Below are 20,343 nucleotides of genomic sequence, written 5' to 3' on the forward strand. Positions count from 1 at the left end.
CCATGGTAGAAAATAATTTTCTATCTTCTACCGTGGGCCGCTTACCCAGCAGTAAACAGCAGTTGGCATGAGCTGCATGCTTACTATGTGAGTAGTATGTGAGACCTTAATGTTAGGTCAATGGATGGTGGTAAGGTCTCAGGCCGAAAATGGATGCACACTGGTTTCAGTTTTAGCGCACATCCATTTTCCGGTCCCTTAAAAAAAGACCCTTTTTCCTATATGTGGTAAAAAAATGGCACAGCGTGCACCCAAAAGACGAGCTCGCACTACCGCAGGTCACTTTTTACCACAGCTTAGTAAAAGGACTCCACCGCAGTGGCGTAGGAAGGGGGGAGGTGGGGCGGTCCGCCCCGGGTGCATGCCACTGGGGGGAGGGGTGTCGGCTCCGCTGGTTCCCTGCTCTCTCTGCCCTAGAACAGGTTACTTCCTGTTCCGGGGCAAAGAGAGCAGGGAACCAGCGGAGCCGACGCAGCTCCCAGCGACATGCACTCGGGGCGGTTCGGCCCTCCCGCCCATCCCTCGCTGCTTTCCCTTGTCGCCTTCCCTCGTACGTAAGCGTCCCGGGGGGGAAGGGTGCGCTCCGGAGGGGGGAGGGTGCACCGTGCTGCACCCGGGGGGGGGGGGGGGGGGCGCAGCAGCGACCTGCCCCGGGTGTCAGCTGCCCTCGCTACGGCACTGCTCCACAGTTATACCCCAAGCACAGCTAACATATAAAAAATAAACAAATTTGTTGAGATTTTGTACTCCTTTGAGGCAGTTCATGAAAAATTTGACATATCTTTTTCTTCAGGTTTTTAATGTCTGATGATTTTGAGGTCTCAACAGTACAGGTGCAGTTGTATTAGGATTCATTTATTCTGTATTTTATGTTCTTTCTTTCTTTCTTTTTTTATTATGAATGTTTTGCTGTAAACCGTTTAGTATTTAGGTGGGGTATACATTATTTTTTAATAAATAAAATAAAATTAAACAACATTAAGGGGTCTTTCACAAAGGCGCACTATTTTGTTTAGCGCATGCTAATTAGCATGCACTAAATGATAAAGATATATGGGCATCTCTAGCATTCAGGACACGCTTATTTTTAGCACGTGCTAAAAATGCTAGCGCGCCTTTATAAAAAGTCCACATAATCTTTAAAATTATTTAGTTAAAACATGTTCCTTCTGTTTTAGTAGTCCTGACAGAAGAACAATTTCACACACCTCTCACTCTCAGCTGTTCCCTTCCAACTGTTACTTGGTAACAACACCCTGGTTACCAGGGCAACCAACAAGCACCTGCATACCTGAGCTAGCCTGTCTCTCCCAACTGTGCAGACCCTGCATTATACCAGCCACAGCACTAACATAAATAAAATAGTTTTTTTTCTAGTAACCTCCCATACCTTGCCACAATATTACAGGGCTCACTTTCGGAACAAAAAAAAAGTCAAAAAATCAGAACAAAGCAGCAGATGGACTTTTTTCAAAAACGTTCAAATTGCTATTTTCGAAGCACATTTTAAAGACGGTTTTCAAAGCAGTTTGTCTAAATCTCAAGGGGGGCTGTTGGGGAGGGATCCCAAAACTTGGACGTTATTTTGCCATAGTGGAACAAAGCAAAAATGTCCAGGGCTATAGATGGTTTGGTCTACACCTGTTTCAATCGTGACTCAGTCACCAAAAGGCTGCCCTAAATGACCACTGGAAGGACTAAGGCGTGACTCCCCCCCTTACTCCTCCAATGGTCACTGACTCCCTTTCACCCACCAAAGATGTGAAAGAAACAGTACATACCAGCCTCTATGACAGCTTCAGATGTTATGGCCAGTCCTATTGGAGCAGCAAGCAGGTCCCTGGAGTAGCCTAGTGGTCGTTGCAATGCACTGTAGAGAATAGGATCTAGGCCCATATCCCACTCTAACTGGTACACTTGTGGTGGAACATGTGAGTCTTCTAAAACCCACCAAAAACCTACTGTACTTACTTATAGGTGTCACGTCTGTGGCCGTGACCACCCTCATACTTACCCTGTTTCTGGGAGTCAGTGGCTGTGCTGGCTTCTGCTTGTCTCTGTGTCTGTCTCTGTCTTAGTTTCTCTCTGGCTCTGTGTGCTGATTGCACTACTGAACCTCACCTGTGTGGGCTTTGCCTCTTCCAAGATGGCTGCCGCCTCTTCGTCTCTGCCAGTATCCAAGATGGCTTCCGCTGTCACTTTCTATGGGATGCCTGCTCTGAGTGTCAAGCCTCTGTTTGGTTGCAAGGTGATTGCTGCACCTGTGGCTCTGGTGTTGGGCTTTATTAGTCATTTGGAAACTACAGTCCTGGCCTTTGCATTGCCATTTCCTCCGCAGTGCCTTAGGTCCCGAGGTTAGTGTGCTGTTAGCACCGTTTGCTTTCCTTGTCTTTTGCTCTGTGGGTTTTCTGCCCTTCTGTGTTTATTGTTCTGTGGGCTTCCAGCCCTTCTGTGTTATTTGCTCTGTGGGTCTCCTACCCTTCTGTGGGTTTTCAGCCCTTCTGTGTTTATCGCTTGTGGGTTTCCAGCCCTTCTGTGTTTATAGCTCTGTGGGTTTTCAGCCCTTCTGTGTTTATCGCTTGTGGGTTTCCAGCCCTTCTGTGTTTATAGCTCTGTAGGGTTTCAGCCCTTCTGTGTTTATTGCTCTGTGGGTCTCCTACCCTTCTGTGGGTTTTCAGCCCTTCTGTGTTTATCGCTTGTGGGTTTCCAGCCCTTCTGTGTTTATAGCTCTGTGGGTTTTCAGCCCTTCTGTGTTTATCGCTTGTGGGTTTCCAGCCCTTCTGTGTTTATAGCTCTGTAGGGTTTCAGCCCTTCTGTGTTTATTGCTCTGTGGGTCTCCTACCCTTCTGTGGGTTTTCAGCCCTTCTGTGTTTATCGCTTGTGGGTTTCCAGCCCTTCTGTGTTTATGGCTCTGTAGGGTTTCAGCCCTTCTGTGTTTATTGCTCTGTGGGTCTCCTACCCTTCTGTGGGTTTTCAGCCCTTCTGTGTTTATCGCTTGTAGGGTTTCAGCCCTTCTGTGTTTATTGCTCTATGGGTTTCCTACCCTTCTGTGTCTAGCTCTGCTAGTTCTCTGTGTATGTTCCTGTGTATGACTGGTTGCCTGGGTATAGCGTTCCTATTAGCCTGGGTACAGTCTACTAGTCATTGTGTTGATTCCTGCTGACTGCCAGAACCCGGACAGTTCCTGCTTGTCTGCCTTGCCTTCTCCTAGGTGCCGGGGGGCACTCCTGGATCTTCATTCCTGCTGTTCCTGTAAGTCCTACCGGCTGCCAGAACCTGAGGGCTCAACCCGAGGGGGAAGGCAGTCAAGTGTAGGTGAAGCCTAGGTCCAGGGTGTTCCAGTTCCGCTCCAGTGTGTTCCAGTCCAGCGGGTTTCACTCCTGTATGTTCCTGTCCAGTGGGGCCACTCCAGTGTGTCCAGTCCAGCGGGCCCCACTCCAGTGCGCACCTGTCCGGTGCGTTCCAGTTCCGAGTGTTCCAGTGTAGAACTCCAGTCCGGAGTTCCGGTCCAGTCTTGTCTTATCTCTACCTTGTAGGTGATCTTGCCTGCCACTGCCGCTCCACGGTAGTGGTCCAAGGACTCACGAAACCAGTGCTCCCGGGGAAGAAGCCTGACAGTGTGCCAAGGTCCTCGTGCACGCGACAATAGGTGACACCTGCAGACATAAGGGCTATTCATAGGCGGTCGGTGGCCCAACTGTTTGGGGAAGCTAAAGGGGGCGGGGTTAGGGGTGGAGCCAGGGGTGGAGCTTAAATCCATAATTGTCTGATAACACACAGAAAAAATAAATAAAAATAAGTCACAATTAATACCTTTTATTAAATACTAGTAAAAAAGGCCCGTTTCCGTAACAAATGAAACGGGCGCTAGCATGTGGTTTGGGGTTTTTTTTTTTTCCTGTTTGATATTAAGGGATATAAGTGTTTTCAAAAAAGAGCTTTACTATAAAAACATGTTTGTCGGGTTTAGGTAAAAATCCTTACCAGTCACATAGTTTCAAACAACCTTAGGAGAGTGTGTGTTGAGATGGTCTTTGTGAGAGAGAGTGAATGTGCGTTTGTCTGTGTGTCACACAGAGAGACAGAGAGTGGTTGCCAGCATGTGTGAGAATGAGAGTATGTGGCAGGGTGCCCCCTCCCTCCCAGGGTGCCCCCTCCCTCCCTCCCAGTTCCCTGGTCTTTATGTCAGTTGCAGGGATTTCCCCCTCCCCCCTCCCCAGGCTTGCAAAGTGTCATGGAGCAGAGTGTGGCTTTGAGGGTGTTTATGGCTGCAGAGATGATATAGAGTGATTCAGATAGCAATTGAGTATGCATGTATTTTTGTTTACATTCTGTGGTTTTTTGGGGGGGAGGGGTGTTTCTGTTAATGTATGTGTTTGTGGTGCATTGTCTGTGCATGTGTGACAGAGCATGTGTGACAGAGTTAGTTTGTGTGTGTGTGCAGGTTGTTGGTGGCTTTTTTTTTTTTAACTTTTGTTTTTGGGGAGGGGGTTGGGGGATGTGCTGTGCTTGCAAGCTGTTTCTTTGTCTGTGGGGTTTGTGTAGGTAGATCTTTGTTTTGGTGAAATGTAAGGGTGTTTGTAGGGGGGGGGGTCAGTGTTTGCAGAGTGCTGGATAGATGTTTCTCTTTTTTTTTTAAGCTTCTTTGGTGTTGTGCTGAGGCAGCAGTGTTTGTTTACGTGGGCGGAAGGGAGGTTATTTTTGCAATAGTTTTTTTTTTGCCTTTTAGGGCTCCTGTAGGTTTCCTTTGAAAAGAAAAGCAGTGTGTGAAGCAGAGCTGTGTTTTCCCCGAGTTTAATGAGGTCAGCGAAAGGTTAGCAGTTGCCTTATGCAGGGGATGTTTTTTTGTTGTTTGCTGGGAGAGGAGCAGCGTGTGCAAGCGTCGTTTTTGTTAGGGGGGAACAGTTGAAGAGGAAAGCGCTGTGGGAAGCAGTCTTGTTCTGGGTACGGTGGTTTGTGGAAGGGAGAGTAGGCTGCTGTTTCAGTCCGTTAGAGGCCGGCTGTGTGGATGAAGGGTTTGTTGTGGCGGGGGTTGTTTTTGGACGTCCTGGGTTGACTCCTGAGAAGGTGGGGGGGGGGGGGGGGCGGTTTGGAGTTTCTTGCATCTTTGTACTTCTCCCCCTGGCTGGGTTTGTCTGTGGTGCTGGCTGTTTGGGGTTTAATGTTTCCAGTCTCCAGCGATTCGCAGGCAAGGGAGGAGTAGAGAAACACGTGTGCTGTGCTCTGTGCTGCTCAGAGAATGCGGCGTTCTGAATGCTCCTCCTTTCTTGTTCTGTTTTTTGTTCTGATAGGTCCTTTCTGTGTTGCATTTCGTTGCCTGGTAACATTTCTCCTTTGGTGCTGTGTTCTGATAGGTCCGTGTTTTGTGGCTTTGCTGCTTTTTTCCTGTTTTTCGGGCGGGCGGGGCAGGGAGGCATTCTCAGTGGGATGGCTTCACCACCACGAACTTACGAACCCTTATCGTTCTGCTGTGACTTCATTACCTTTGTCCTCAGAACGTTCAGGGTGCGTTTTATTATAGTAGATAGATATTAGATATGTATCATATGTCAAAGAATAAAGTGGTTGCTCAAAGCATATACTAACCACAATCGCTCAACTGCAAAACACTATGCACAATTTTGTGCAAAAACACACTCAGAACCTTACTGTACCATAAATATTACACTGGGCAGAACCTAATACACCAATATACCACCCATACGGAAAATGCAGACCGTCAACAATATGAAACAAGGGATCATAATATCACAATTCTCATGTAGAGCCACAAAACACCCTAATTCATGTTTAATGTGGGATAAAATGCCATAAATAAGTAAATAAATATAAACTTTTAATGTTGAGCACCTGATTCTCAAAGTGAACATATTCCAAACACTATAATGAAAATAAAATGAATTTTTTTCTACCTTTGTTGTCTGGTAACTGTTTTTCTGATCATGCTGGCCCAGTATCCGATTCTGCTGCTATCTGTCCTCTTAACTCCGTTTCCAGGGCTTCCTTTCCATTTCTTTCTTTCCTTTCCTCCTTTCTTCTTCATTTCTGGTCCTCAGCTTCTGCCTATTTTCTTCATCCATGTGCAGTTTTTCTTCTCTCTTTCTTTTCCCTCATCTCATCTCCTTCCTCACTCTTCCCTCCCCTCCATCCATGTCCAGCATTTTTTTCTCTCTCCCCTCCTCTCCCCTGCCCTCCATCCACCCATGTCCAGTGACCCTTCTCTCCCCCTGCCCTGCATGCACCCATACACAGCAACCCTCCTCTCCCCTGCCCTCCATACACCCATGTCCAGTAGTGATCCTCCTCTCCCCTGCCCTGCATGCACCCATACCCGGTGACCCTCCTTCCCCTGCCCTCCATCCACCCATGTACAGCAGTGATCCTCCTCTCCCCTGCCCTGCATGCACCCATTATACCCAGTGACCCTTCTCTCCCCTCCTTCCACAAATGCCCAGCGACTCCCTTCTCTCCCCTGCCACCCCCTCCCGAGTTGTTCGGCGAATTCCTCCCCCTTCCTCCTCCCTCCGGATCCGGTCCACTCACGTCACCGACCTGACTCTTCTGAGCTGTCAGCGCTGCTAACTCTACCCCACTGCGCTGGCGCTGCCGGCGTTCGCGCTTCAAAATGGCCGCCGAGACTTACAGGGCGGCCTCCAAGACTTCAGCAGAAGTCTCACGAGGCCGCCTCTGGAAGTCACGGCGGCCATTTTTGAAGCACGAACGCCAGCAGCGCCAGCGCAGCGGGGGAGAGTTAGCGCTGACAGCTCCGAAGACGAAGAGTCAGGTCGGTAACTTGAGGGACTGGGACCGGATCCGGAGGGAGGGGGAGGAGCTGGCTCGTTGTGGCTGAGGAGGCTTAGCCTCCCCAAGCCTTCGATACCGGGCGCCTATGGGGCTATTGTAGTGGTACACTGTTGGGTACAGTAGGTTATTGGTGGGTTTTTAAGAGCTCCCCATACAATATAAGGGGGTAGCGGTAAGATGTATACCTGGGACCTTTTATGTGAAATGTATTGCAGTGTTTCCTAAGGTGCTCCACTATTTTGCTAGGATGTCTGTGTGACCAGTCTGCTAAGAATGTTGCCCCTCCCCCACCAATACAGCCCAATGGCATGCTTTGTTAATTTTTTCCTTGGACTTTTTTTTTTCCGAAAATGGTCCTAAAAGATAGCAGCACTGAGCACAAAAACATGTAGCAAATGGCCCTTTTCAAAACAAAAAGTCATTTTTCTGGTTTGAAAATCGCCATCTTTGTAACTCGATTTTTGGAAGTTTTCAGCAAAAAGTCCTAAATCGGACTTAGACGTCATATCAAAACTGCCCCTCCACATACACAATTTTGTGTGTGTTTGTAATATAAAACACTATTTTGTGTGTAGAAATGGTGTTTAAACTGTCCCTCCCTATTAATCTAGTGTTATTTGGAATAAAGGATTTATAATATGTTTTTTTTTGCCAGCCCAGCAATCATTTTTCTAAAACCCATATTATTACTTTATTGTGCATTGCTTTTTTAAATTGCATTGTTTTATTATGCATTATAGGGTTTAGGGGGCCTGCGCTAGCGTCAGCGTGTGTTTTTGCCACTTGGTGAGGCCCCCTTTTATTGCAGCAGATAAAAGGCTGGCCACTTTTGGGGAAAAGAAATGGCTGTGCAGTAAGTGAACCACTTACTGCATGGCCATTTTGGTGGGGAGCCCTTACCACCACCCATTGAGATGGTGGTGAGGGCTCTCGCACTACAAAAATAATTAAAAAAAAAAAAAACTGTAGCAATGGAAATGGTTTGCACTGGGGATGGGAACCAGGGGCGTAGCCAGACCTCAGTGGGAGGGGGGTCCAGAGCCCGAGGTGAGAGGCACAGTTTAGCCCACCGCCGACCTTCCCCACCACTTTCGACCCCCCCTCCCTCCGCCAACCCTCCCTCACCATTTTCAACCCTCCCTCCCGCCGCCGACCCTCCTCTGTTGCTGCCGTCAGGTACCTTTGCTGGCGGAGGTCCCCAACCCCAGCCAGCCAAAGTCTTCTTCAGTTCCGGTCTCCGGTTCATTCGCTGATCTGTTTCTGTGAGTCCTGACTGCTGACGTTCTGCACGTGTGGGGACCCCACCAGCAGAGGTACCTGGCGGCGGTGGGGGGGGGGGGGGGGGGGTTCAAAAGTGTTGGGGGAGGGTCGGCAGTGGGAGCCAAAATAGAGGGGCCAGGGCTAAGTCTGTGGGGCCCATACCCCCGTCTAGCTACGCCCTTGGTGGGAACTACCGCCAGGCTCCTGCTGTAGCCTGACAGTAGTTCCAGATTGGCATGCGGCAAGCCTGTTGTTGTGCGCCAGTCCATTCGTAAAAAGGCCCCTCTATTTGTTGTATACCATCTTAAACAAACTTGAAATGGAGGTGTAGCCTAATAAGTAGATTGAAGAATAGGACATTGAGGGTTCAAAAGTGATACTCTCTGTGACTTTGGGTAAGTCACTTCATGCTGCTTTACCTCAGATATCAACTTGATGCCCGATTCACTAAGCTTTTCCCTCTATGGATACAGAATGGGATAAAAGTCTGAGGACCCCTTTTACAAAGCGGCGGTAAGCCCAATGTGGGCTTATTACTTGCTAAAAAGGAAGTACAGTCAGGCCACCCCCAGCGCGCTGTCATATCTGGCACTACAAAAATACCACCAGGTTAGTGCGGGAGCTCTTACCTCCAACTCAATGGGAGCCTTGGCATACGTCAAAAACATGTGCCGATGCCAGTGCAGGCCCCCTTTTGCCTCAGCTTGGTAAAAGAGGCCCTTAGTAAATGAGACCTTTAGATTTACTGGAGGCCTTCTAGGGACAGGAAAATAGCTACTGCGCTGGAATATAACTCACCATAAGCTACCAATGAAAAGCTATGAGTGAAATCTAAATAAATCATGAATTTCAGAAAGGTGGACTATAATCAAATATAGATTGTTACTCATATACATAGCTGTCAGAACTGCGTAAAGATTTTAGGAAACCTTGTGTAGTCAAGCAAAAATTAATGGTTGTGTTCTAAATGGCCATTAATAATGTAAGAATGTTCTTTGTATGAAATCTTTTCTGAGATAGTTTTGACAAAAAAAAGGAAGGAGAACACCCCCCCCTTTCTATCACATATTGAAAATACTGGAAAAATTAAGTAGTGATATTTTAAAGAACAAGAGTTAAAGCATTTGTTGGTTAACTACTAGATTTGAAGGCCCATTTCACCTAGGTCATTGTGATTAGAACTGAGGTGTTCAGGTCAGAATGTGCTCCATTCCAGAGATATTTAACAAAAGGCTCTGCTGAATGCAAAGTCTTTTTAAAATATGTGTAAGAACATGCAGGAGTGCATGTATAATTGCGGGCACATACAATATGAACAAGCCATTTTGCAAATATGCATGAGGAAAAGATAAACAGAAAACCCCGGCACCTTCCATGTAGAAATGCCAACTGCTGGAAGTTCTATCTGCAACATAGCCATTTTATAAATGGACATGTAAGTGCTGCCAATTAACTAGTGAACTTGCAATATTCTTTTTCCTTTTTAAATTTGGAGGTGGAAATACAAATCTGGGGATTGAGGAGAATTACTCCTTTAATCCCTAGTGTTAAATCCTGGCCAAAATGAGCACTTTTGTGAAATCTGTGCATACTTCTTATATACTCCCATTGTAAGATGGAGGATATACGCATACCCACTCATTCTATAAACGTGCATGCCCAAGTTATGGAATACGGTCAGTTACCCATATAACTTGATTGAAAATTAGATGACAATTGCCTTTAATAATTATAGGTTATAACTGCTGTTAATTGGTACTAATTAGCAGCTAAGTGAGTAATTACCCTTAGTTGGTGTTCTATAAAAATTTCCATAGGTCACTACTGCAAGGGGTGTGGACGTGGGAGGGGCATGAGCAGGTTGGAGGCGTGCTTGGAACTTATATGCACATCATATAAAATATTTGCAGTTGCCTGCACTGTTCCTTCTAAGCTGAGTGGGAGTCCTCCAACTGCATTGCTGCCAGTGGGAGGTGGTGCTTCAATATTGTGTTTTCAGTCACTAGGGACAGGCAGGGTCTATGAAGTTCTGCAGAGCTTGCCTATCCCTCTCTATTGGAAATTTGATAGTGAAACAGCACCCCCTGCTGGTAGGAGCAGGAGTCCCACTCAGCTTAGAGGGAACAGTGGTTACGTGCCTAACTGCCTACACTTAGGCACAAGCATTTACACTAACCGTTTAGCTTGTTGTCATGTCTAAAATTAGGCACCTAACTATGGATTTACAGTGATATATTATCGTGGCAGTTGCATATGCAATTATCGATATAGAATTGGCACTCAGTACTCATCATCTTGTGCCCAACTTTAAGTGAGCTATAGAGTATTACCCCTATAAACTTCCTGGCCCCAAACTACAGTCATATCCCATCTCCTTGAATCTCTTTGTTTCAATCAACTCTTTCTGAACTTGCACTTTCCTCTCTGAGCATACCACCCGAACTCTCATCCACTCTCTCATTACCTCTCGCCTTGATTACTGCAACCTACTCCTCACTGGCCTCCCTCTTAACCATCTATCCCCTCTTCAGTCCGTTCAGAACTCTGCTGCACATCTTATCTTCCGCCTGGACCGATATACTCATATCACCCCTCTCCTCAAGTCACTTCACTGGCTTCCGGTCAGGTACCGCATACAGTTCAAGCATCTCCTGCTCACTTACAAATGCACCCAATCTGCAGTCCCCCTACCTCTCTACCCTCATCTCCCCTTATGTTCCTACCCGTAACTTCTGCTCTCAAGACAAATCAGTCCTTTCAGTACCCTTCTCCACCACCGCCAACTCCAGGCTCCGCCCTTTCTGCCTCGCCTCACCCCATGCCTGGAATAATCTCCCTGAGCCCATACGCCAAGCCCCCTCCCTGCTCAATTTCAAATCCTTGCTCAAAGCCCAGCTCTTCAATGTCGCCTTCGGCACCTAACCACTATATCTCTATTCAGGAAACCTAGACTGCCCCAACTTGACATTTCAACCTTTAGATTGTAAGCTCCATTGAGCAGGGACTGTCCTTTTTTGTTAATTTGTACAGCGCTGCGTAACCCTAGTAGCGCTCTAGAAATGTAAGTAGTAGTAGTAGTATTTACTCGTGTAGCCAAGCTACTCATGTAAATTGTTTTCTGACAATATCATTTTATATATCTATCGAGCTACCTCAAAGAATTAGATTCACAATCTGTTAGTCAAATTTCAGTGCAAAAAAAAAAACTGTACATCAATTTGGCCAGCTGAGGTTTCAGAAGCATGAATTTTTGTCTCAAGCACTCGTTTAAAATGGGCCCATGGTTCATGAACTATATTTTTGTTACCTAGCACAAACACCATATTTTCTTTAAAGTAATAGAAATATTTGAAACCAAAGAATTAATTTTCTTATTTGATCTTTTTCAGGCATTCTTGCATCGAATGAGACAGTGTGCAGATGCAAAGGCTGATAAAAACATTACTGAGGAAACAGTAAAGGTTAGTGCTTTTTAAAGTATGACCCCCTTCAGAAGCTGGAGAGTATTATAAACTCATTGCAGTGTCTAAAACATGGACTCCAGGATGGAGCAGCCGTTCCATAAAAGGTCCTAAGGGATCACTCACTCATTTCCTTCGATAAAAACTCCACACACCGAGTTTCCCAAATCAGAAAAATAAACTGCACCAAAGTCCAAATTAACAAAAGGGCAAAAGAGGGACCCTTTTACTAAGCTGTGCTAAAAAGTGGACAGGGCACTGAGGCCACTTTGAGGGTCCTTTTACAAAGCAGCAGTAAGCCCACTGTGGGCTTACAGTACTGCAATTCGGAACTACTGCCAGCTCAACGGTAGATCCACTCCCAGTGCACAGCATTTCTGGTGCTAGCAGAAATATTTGAAAAATATTTCCACAGGGGTTTATCCAGTGGGCATTGAGGTGGTGGTAAGGGCTCCCACATTAACCCAACGGTAACTGGGCAGAACGCGGCACTGCCTGATTACCGCCAGGTACACTACAGCACTAAAAAATAAATAAATTTTTGTAGTGCCAGAAATGACGGTGCACTAGGGGTGGGAATTACTGTAGTAGCCCAGAGGTACTTCCTGTATAGCGAGCGGTAAGACTGCGTTGGACTTACTGCCGCTAAGTAAAAGGAGCCTTCAATTTTGGATGTATTATGTATATGTCAGTTTTTGAAAGTGCGTCTGCCAGAACTGGTTTTAGACGTGGCTGGTGCCCACAAGAAAAACCTCACTCATTGGCCTTCAATCTCCAGAATAGCAGTGGTAAATCTCCAGCTTTAAGATGGGCCACCCTTGGCGACTCTAGACTCCTTTACTTTTGCTGGCAGGGATACCAAACCCCGCCAGCCAAATAAATTGGCTGTTGCTGCTTCTCATTGCTTGTTTCTGGCTCTGAGCAGCATGCCAGGACTTTTTGCGCAAGTATGCATGAGAATTCCTGGCATGCTGCTCAGAGCCAGAAACAAGCAGTGGGAGAGGGAAGTAGTGGTAGTCCATTTATTTGGCTGGTGGGGCTTGGCATCCATGCCTGCAAAGGTATGCCTAGCATGCCCACATGGGGGGAGGGAGGAGAAAGAGGAACATGTTGCTCCCTTAGTCCACCTCAGGGTCCCCCAAATTGCGGGCTGGGTATGCCCGGAGAGAGAGCTTGTTAAAAATTTCCCAGCACATCACTGGGCATAGGGTTTCTGTATTTAAAATACAGTATCGTTTATTAACACTAACCAGCAGCATATGAAGCCAGAAAACAGGAAGAGAACCTGCACACTTCTTAATGGGAGCACCATGACGTTATGCCAGATAGTCGGATTAATGAAGGTTGGATAATTGAGATTGTACTGTATGTGCTTTTGAGCATGCATAAGTCCTGCAGTACAAATTTTCCCCCTTTATGGTTTGTTTATTTGTAAAATGGGGACTGCATTTGTATATTTTAGTCCCACCCAAACAATGCCCAGAACATGCCTCCTTAAATTTCTATGTGCTATGTTAATATCCACGTGTAATTAGTAGCTTTCTAAAATTGTATTTACATGTATGCATAATTTCCCTTCCTATTAACCAATCTATTGTCACTGGGAATAAAGGGTTTGCAATATATTACTGCCAAACCAGCAATAATTTTTACAAATCCCACATTGTTGTTTTATTGTGCATTGTTTTTAAAAAAATTGCTATTGTATTATTGTGCATTTTGAAGTCCTTTTACAAAGAAGTGGGAAAACATGGTCTTAGCACACCCTTGTCCCATGTGCTAAGCAGATTTCCCTTTTTTTTATATGAATGGCCATGCGCGAATGTTGCCATTAATGCATGGCCATTAAAACAAATTAACGTGTGAGCACTTATGACACCTATTTTGTAGGCAGTAAGGACTTACATGCTAATTATACGCTAATTAGTGAGCAATGCACTAGATGCCGTTTTTACAAAGGTGCGCAGGCATTTTTAGCATGCTAAAAATAAGCGTGCGATAATGCTAGAGATGGGTGCCTCTAGAATTTAGCATGTGCTAAAAATGCTAGTGCAGCTTAGTAAAAGACCCCCTAACTGATCACATCCACTCTCCACCCCCCCCCCCCCCCAAAATGCTGCCTCTGCCATAAAATTGAAAATATTTTTAGTTTGCGGTTTACACACACTAATCTCATACTTACTGCAAGACTCTTACTACAGCTTAGTACAAAGACCCCTATATTTGTTGTATTCTACCTTGAACAAACTTGAAAAGGTCACTATTTACATGTGGATTTATTTCTAAAATAATAGTCGTTGTTTCTTATCATGTTTCTGGATTGTTTTAAAATTTCCTTTTAGGGTCCTGGCCATAAGGTCATTGATACAGTGCTCTGGTCCTGAGAAATGTTTCCCCCAGAGGTGTCACCTTGGCTTATTTCTGTCTTTAACATCTGGTCTCTCTCCTAATGTAAATACTCAAAGCCTATAAAATAATGTAATGTGTCACAGTACAGGGACCAAATGAGTATATACACTCCACTAAATATGTGAAGAAAGGGTATCAGCACAAGAGTACACATCTGTGCCAAGCCCATTTCCCAGAAGGTAAAATTTTATTTGCTTGCACTGTTTTATATTATATTTAGTATTTTTTTCTCTTTCTTTTAGATGCTCTTCTCAAACCTTGAAGATATTCTTGCAATACACAGGGAGTTCCTGACCTTTGTGGAAGCGTACTTACAACCTGAACCTAACGCTCACCAGGAAGTGGGAAAGTGCTTTCTGCAATTTGTACGTCTCATTTTATTATTATCATGGACTCATGTGAAATATCTTTTAAATCAACATCTCCTGACTAAAACGGCTGAAACTCAAAACCTGCTTGCTTACCTTTAAGAAATTCTTAAAAGACCTTTTGCTATTTAAGGCTTGTGAAAATACTTCCTGATCTAGATGATTGGACACCCCGCTGAGTCTGTATTACTGTATACTTTTAAAAAAATTGTTTTGTGTGTAAATACAGTATTGTATATTAACACTAACCAGCAGCGTGTGAAGCCAGAAAACAGGAATAGAACCTGCGCACTTCTTAACGACAACATAGTGACATCACCGAGGGTGGGGGGGGAAGGGTCTGTCGGATATGCCGGATGGTCAGATTAGTGAAGGTTGGATTTTGTACTCTGCCCTGGATAAGGGTAGATTAGAAATAATAAATTCTAATTCTAAAAAGAAAAATCTCCACAAATGACATGGAAACAAATATAATATAAACAAATGTAAAATCTTTAGCAATATGACTGTTTCATGCAATTTTAAAATTTTATTTAAACACTTTTTATTCCGCACTATCCACTGTTCTAGACTGATTACTTACAAGTTTACATTCATAAAAATCACATTACAAATTGTTCAGTACACATAAATTATAAACAAACATAATCCACTATTGGGCTCATTTTCAAAACAGAAAAACATCCAAAAAGTGGCATAAATCTGCATTTGGACATTTTTCTCACAAAAACGTCCAAATTGGTATTTTCAAAACCAATTTTTATACGTTTTTCTATGAACTAAAAAGGGATACGAGGCACTATGCAGAGTAATTCAAAGGAGGACAAATGGATATGAAACTAGAGTAAAACTAGGTCTAGAGAGATCACCACTAAACCAACGGGCTACAGTTTTGTGCTTGTCTAGAACTAGTTTGTGGTCATAGAGCCATTTTGAAGCAAAGTTGAAGAGGATCAATGGTAGGAGAAAATGGATTTATGGAAAAAATAAAAAATATCAACTGTGTAGAAATTAAATGAAATACTAGTGGCTTCTATAATAGTGGCCAGAGGACTTAAAAGCAAATTAAACAGCAGGGGAGATAGAACAGAGCCCTGGGGAATACCACAAATAAGAGGGCAGGGAGAACAGGTGGAAGAAGCTGTGATAACCTTGTAGGAACAGTCAGAGGATGTTATCTCTCCCATTGCACTTTTAGTGTATGCTCTGGTGGATCCTCCTCCACTGCTATCCCACTGCCCATCAGGGCTCTGTCTTGGGACCTCTTCTTTATCTATACCTATTCCCTTGGTACTCTGATCTCCTCCCAGATCTAACTCTTCTCATTTGTGATTTCACCAGGAATCCAGGCCCAAGTCTCAGCCTGACTGTCTGACATTGCTGCCTGGATGTCTCATTGACATCTGAAAAACTGAACATGGCCCTCTAAACCAACCTCTCCGCTTCTCTCACTTTCTATGAGGATAACACTCTAATCCTCCTTATCTCATCAGCTTGTAAACTTGGGGTCATCTTTGACTCCTTCTATCTTTCTCTGCAAAATCCAACACACTGCTAAAACCTATCATCACTTTCTCTATAATATCACCAAAATTCATCCCTTCCTTTCCCTTATCCACACTCTTATCACTCTCGCTTAGACTATTGCAACTTGCTTCTCACAGGTCTCCCACTAAGTCATCTCTCTCCCCTTCAATCTGTTCAAAACTCTGCTGCACGACTTACATACCACCAGTGTATGCTCATATTAGCCCTGTCCTCAAGTCACTTCATTGGCTCCCCTATCCCTTTTCGCATACAATTAAACTCCACTTAGTACATAAGTACATAAGTAATGCCATACTGGGAAAAGACCAAGGGTCTATTGAGCCCAGCATCTTGTCCACGACAGCGGCCAATCCAGGCCAAGGGCACCTGGCAAGCTTCCCAAATGTACAAACATTCTATACATGTTATTCCTGGGATTTTGGATTTTTCCAAGTCCGTTTAGTAGCGGTTTATGGACTTGTCCTTTAGGAAACCGTCCAACCCCTTTTTAAACTCTGCTAAGCTAACCGCCTTCACCACATTTTCCGGCAATGAATTCCAGAGTTTAATTACACGTTGGGTGAAGAAAAATTTTCTCCGATTTGTTTTAAATTTACTACACTTAATAATTTACAAGTGCGTTCACTCTGCAGCTCCTCAATATCTCTCCTCTCTTAGCTCTCCCTACATTCCTCCCTGGGAACTCCATTCATTGGGTAAATCTCTCTTATCTGTACCCACCTCCTTCAAAGTCAAATCTAGACTCCATTCCTTTTATCTTGCAGTGCTGTTTGCCTGGAATAGACTTCCTGAGTTCATACGTTAAGCTCTGTCTCTGGCCTTTTTCAAATCTAGGCTAAAAGCCCACCTTTTGAGGTTACTTTTAACTCCTAACTCCTATTCACTTGTTCAGTTCCCATTTCTGTTTTAATCATTCCCACCATACATAACTCCCTAACCCTTTATTTGTCCTGTTTGCCTTGATTAGATTGTATGCTCTGTCGAGCAGGGCCTGTCTTACACGTTTAGTGTACAACGCTGGGTAAATCTAGTAGTGCCATAGAAATGATAAATAGTAGTAGTAGTAGTACTGTCAACTTGACATAACTTACATTGAAGTAACTTCCAACCACAGCAAAATGACCGAATGTCAGCACAGTACAACAATTAAATTAAAGGTACATTAAATCCTAGTAGTAGCATTATTATTATACAATATCAGTAATGCACACATTTGAACAGCACAATAGAACATTCATATAGCAAATAGTGTCAGCAGAAGACAAATGATACACCCAAAAAGGCAGTACGGCAGAACATTTCATATAACATAGATAGGATACTAAAACATTAGCACAATACCAAAAAAAAAAAATCTTTTAAGCAGGAAAAAAAGGGACAAGTGTAGTTGAGATCTACAGACAGACAAGATGGGTAAGTTAAAGGTGCTGGGATAAAAAAAAATGGATGGGTAGATATAAGGTAAAGTATATGTAAAGTAGAAGGTGTCAAAACTGCTTTTTTTTTTTTTTTCCAGTTTTGTCCATAACCAAAACTGCCACTGAAACTGTCTGAAAGCTTTTGGCTGAAAGTGAAACTGCAGGCAAAACTCATCACTTGATTTTGGCCAAAACCAAAACCTCAAGTTTGGTTTTTGTGAATGTGAACCAGTGAGAGCCACTGAGGATTGTCAGAGCTTGCAGTCTTCTTCCATTTGCTAAACCCACAGTATCCAAGCAAGAATATAATTTAAATAATGAAAGACCGTATTTTACTGCCAAGCAAAATAGCCTTCACAGACATGGACCACAGCTAATGAAAACTGAAACTAAAAGCTATGGTGCTTTTACAGTGATTGACTTGGTGCAATATTAGGAGTAACAGTTGACATCATAACTCCACAGAAAGGCTAATTCCTAAGGAGCTTATCATCCCAAATTTAAAGGCTTAAATTGCAGCTAAAACTTTGTATCAAAAGCATTTATTTGGAGCACTCTATTTACCATGGGGGTCTTTTAAAAAGGTGCACTAGCGTTTTTAGCACATGCCAAACGCTAGAGATACCCATAGGAATATATGGGTGTCTTTAATGTTTAGTGCACCCTAAAATCACTAGCATGCCTTTGTAAAAGGACCCCCATAAAAACTATTATGCAATATCATAACTGCATTACTTACAATCGCAGTACAAAAAAAAAAAAAAAAAAAAGAAAGAATAAGAAAACAGAGTAGCCTTCCTCCAGGACTACAGGACTACTTCACATTCTCTGGTAGTCTAGCAGTGTATTCTGGGAGGAAGTGTTGTCCCAGTCATGGCAGCCATTTTGAGAGCAGAACCGGAATGGACAGAAGTAACTGGATATAACTCCTGTCTGCCCCAACTACACTCCTACACCACCAGGGATTTTAAAATAGGCTCAGGGGGAGGGGAGGGAAATGGGTGGAGAGGGGGTGGCACTCAGGGGGGTCCAAGAGGAAAGCCAACTCCTGTTTGGGGGAAGGGGGGAGGGAGACAAATGGGGCAAAATACAAATTTCTAACTTCCACAGAAAACACATGATCATTTTCATCTAAAACCAAAAACATGACTGAAAATTAAAATAACCTTTTGGCCAAAACTGAAAGCAGGAAGAAAATGGATTTTGGGCCTGTGTCGGCATCCTAACTGTAACTGAAATTTGGTTGGCCTCTAATGTAGAGTTGAATTAGGTATGTGGAACTGCTCTCAGTTTCAGAGTGTGCGACAAGCTAGTCCAGATGTGATGCCAGTGATTGAATAGTCAGTTGCCACAGCTATTGATAGCTTGAAAATAGAGACACAAAGTTATTCAAAGTTGTTAAATCACAAGAAGATTGTGAAAAATTGCAAGAGGACCTTACGAGTCTAGGAGGCTGGGCATCCAAATGGCAGATGATGTTTAATGTGAGCAAGTGCAAAGTGATACATGTGGGAAAGAGGAACCCGAACTATAGCTACATGATGCAAGGTTCCACATTAGGATTCACTGACCAGGAAAAGGATTTAAGTGTCATTGTTGACAATACGTGTGCGGAGGCGGCAGCGGCGGCGGCAGCAAAGAAAGCAAATATAATGTTAGGTATTATTAGGAAAGGAGTAGAAAATAAAAATGAGGATGTTATAATGCCTTTGTATTGCTCCATGGTATGACCACACCTCGAATACTGTGTGCAATTCTTTTCACCACATCTCAAAAAAGATATAGTGGAATCAGAAAAGGTACAGAGAAGGGTGACAAAAATGATAAAGGGGATGGGACAACTTCCTTATGAGGAAAGGCTAAAGTAGGTCTCTTCAGCTTGGAGAAAAGATGGCTGAGTGGTGATATGATAGAGGTCTATAAAATAATGAGTGGCGAGGAACAGGTAAACATGAATCGCTTGTTCACTCTTTCCAAAAATACTAGGACTAGAGGGCACGTAATGAAGTTAAATAGTAGTAAATTTAGAAGAAATCAGAGAAACTATTTCTTCACTGAACATGTAATTAATTCTGGAATTTGTTGCCATAGAATGTGGTAAAAGCAGTTAGCTTAAAGCTTTTGATATCTTCCTAAAAGAAAAGTCCATAGCCCATTATTAAGATGGACTTGTGGAGAATCCACTGCTTATTTCTAGGATAAGCAGATTAAATGTATTGTACTGTTTTGGGATCTTGCCAGGTACTTTTGACCTGGATTGGCCACTGTTGGAAACAGGATACTGGGCTTGATGGACCTTTGGTCTGTCCCAGTATGTCAATGCGTATGTTCTTATGTTCTTTCCAATTATGATTCCACAGCAGAAACAAGAAGATGTCCAATTTTCAGGCTATTGTCAGTCAGCCCTGGAGACATCACATCACAGTGACTTAATCCAATGGGTAGCCTTAATATCCCATTATGTTGGCAAGCCCTTTTCTAGCTTTTCTCTTTCCCTTGTTCACACTTTTCTAGTGGACTGCTGTTCTTCTAAAGAAGCCCCTGATCCTGTGTCATCGCCTCAGTCAGTGCAGGGTGTTGCATTTCCATGGCTGGAAATCTTAAGAGGCTCTACTCGTTCATCTCTCTCACAAAATGATTGCATCTTTCTTCAGACTGGTATCACCCGTAGATGAAACCACAATGATTTTCTTTCACAAATCTGTTTCTGGGGCACCAGAACTAGACTAGCGGAGTTGTCACAAGTGTGATAGCCACCTTTCCTCTTTCTCAACTCTGACCCCAGGAGCAGAAGCAGTGTTCTCATGCAGTTTGGGTCAGCTTGACAAACATGAACAAAGAAGACACTCTATACTGGATTGAGTCCAATAAGTACAAAGCAGTTTTACTCCATGGCACTCATTTTCAGTCTGGCAGCACACACTGGATACATCAAGGATTTGTGTGAACCAATATGCACCTCTCTTCTTGCTTTGTTTTGCATTATGTCTTTAAAAAAAAGAGAATGTGTGTGAGCCCAGTGAGGTAAAGTGCATTCAAGTGCTGTTTTAAGATGAATAGATGACGTTGAACTCA

At 43.9% G+C, this 20,343-nt stretch overlaps 1 protein-coding gene across 1 annotated transcript in view; it reads left to right on the plus strand.

Annotated features, from left to right (window-relative positions):
• Positions 1–20,343, plus strand: part of PREX2 (phosphatidylinositol-3,4,5-trisphosphate dependent Rac exchange factor 2) — a 523,586-nt gene that overhangs the window by 95,082 nt on the left and 408,161 nt on the right. The window contains 2 exon segments of the mRNA XM_030215317.1: positions 11,454–11,525; positions 14,177–14,299. Of these exon segments, the coding sequence (XP_030071177.1) occupies positions 11,454–11,525; positions 14,177–14,299 (195 nt within the window).

This window comes from Microcaecilia unicolor, chromosome 1 (genome assembly GCF_901765095.1).
Source record: "Microcaecilia unicolor chromosome 1, aMicUni1.1, whole genome shotgun sequence".
NCBI lineage: Eukaryota > Metazoa > Chordata > Amphibia > Gymnophiona > Siphonopidae > Microcaecilia > Microcaecilia unicolor.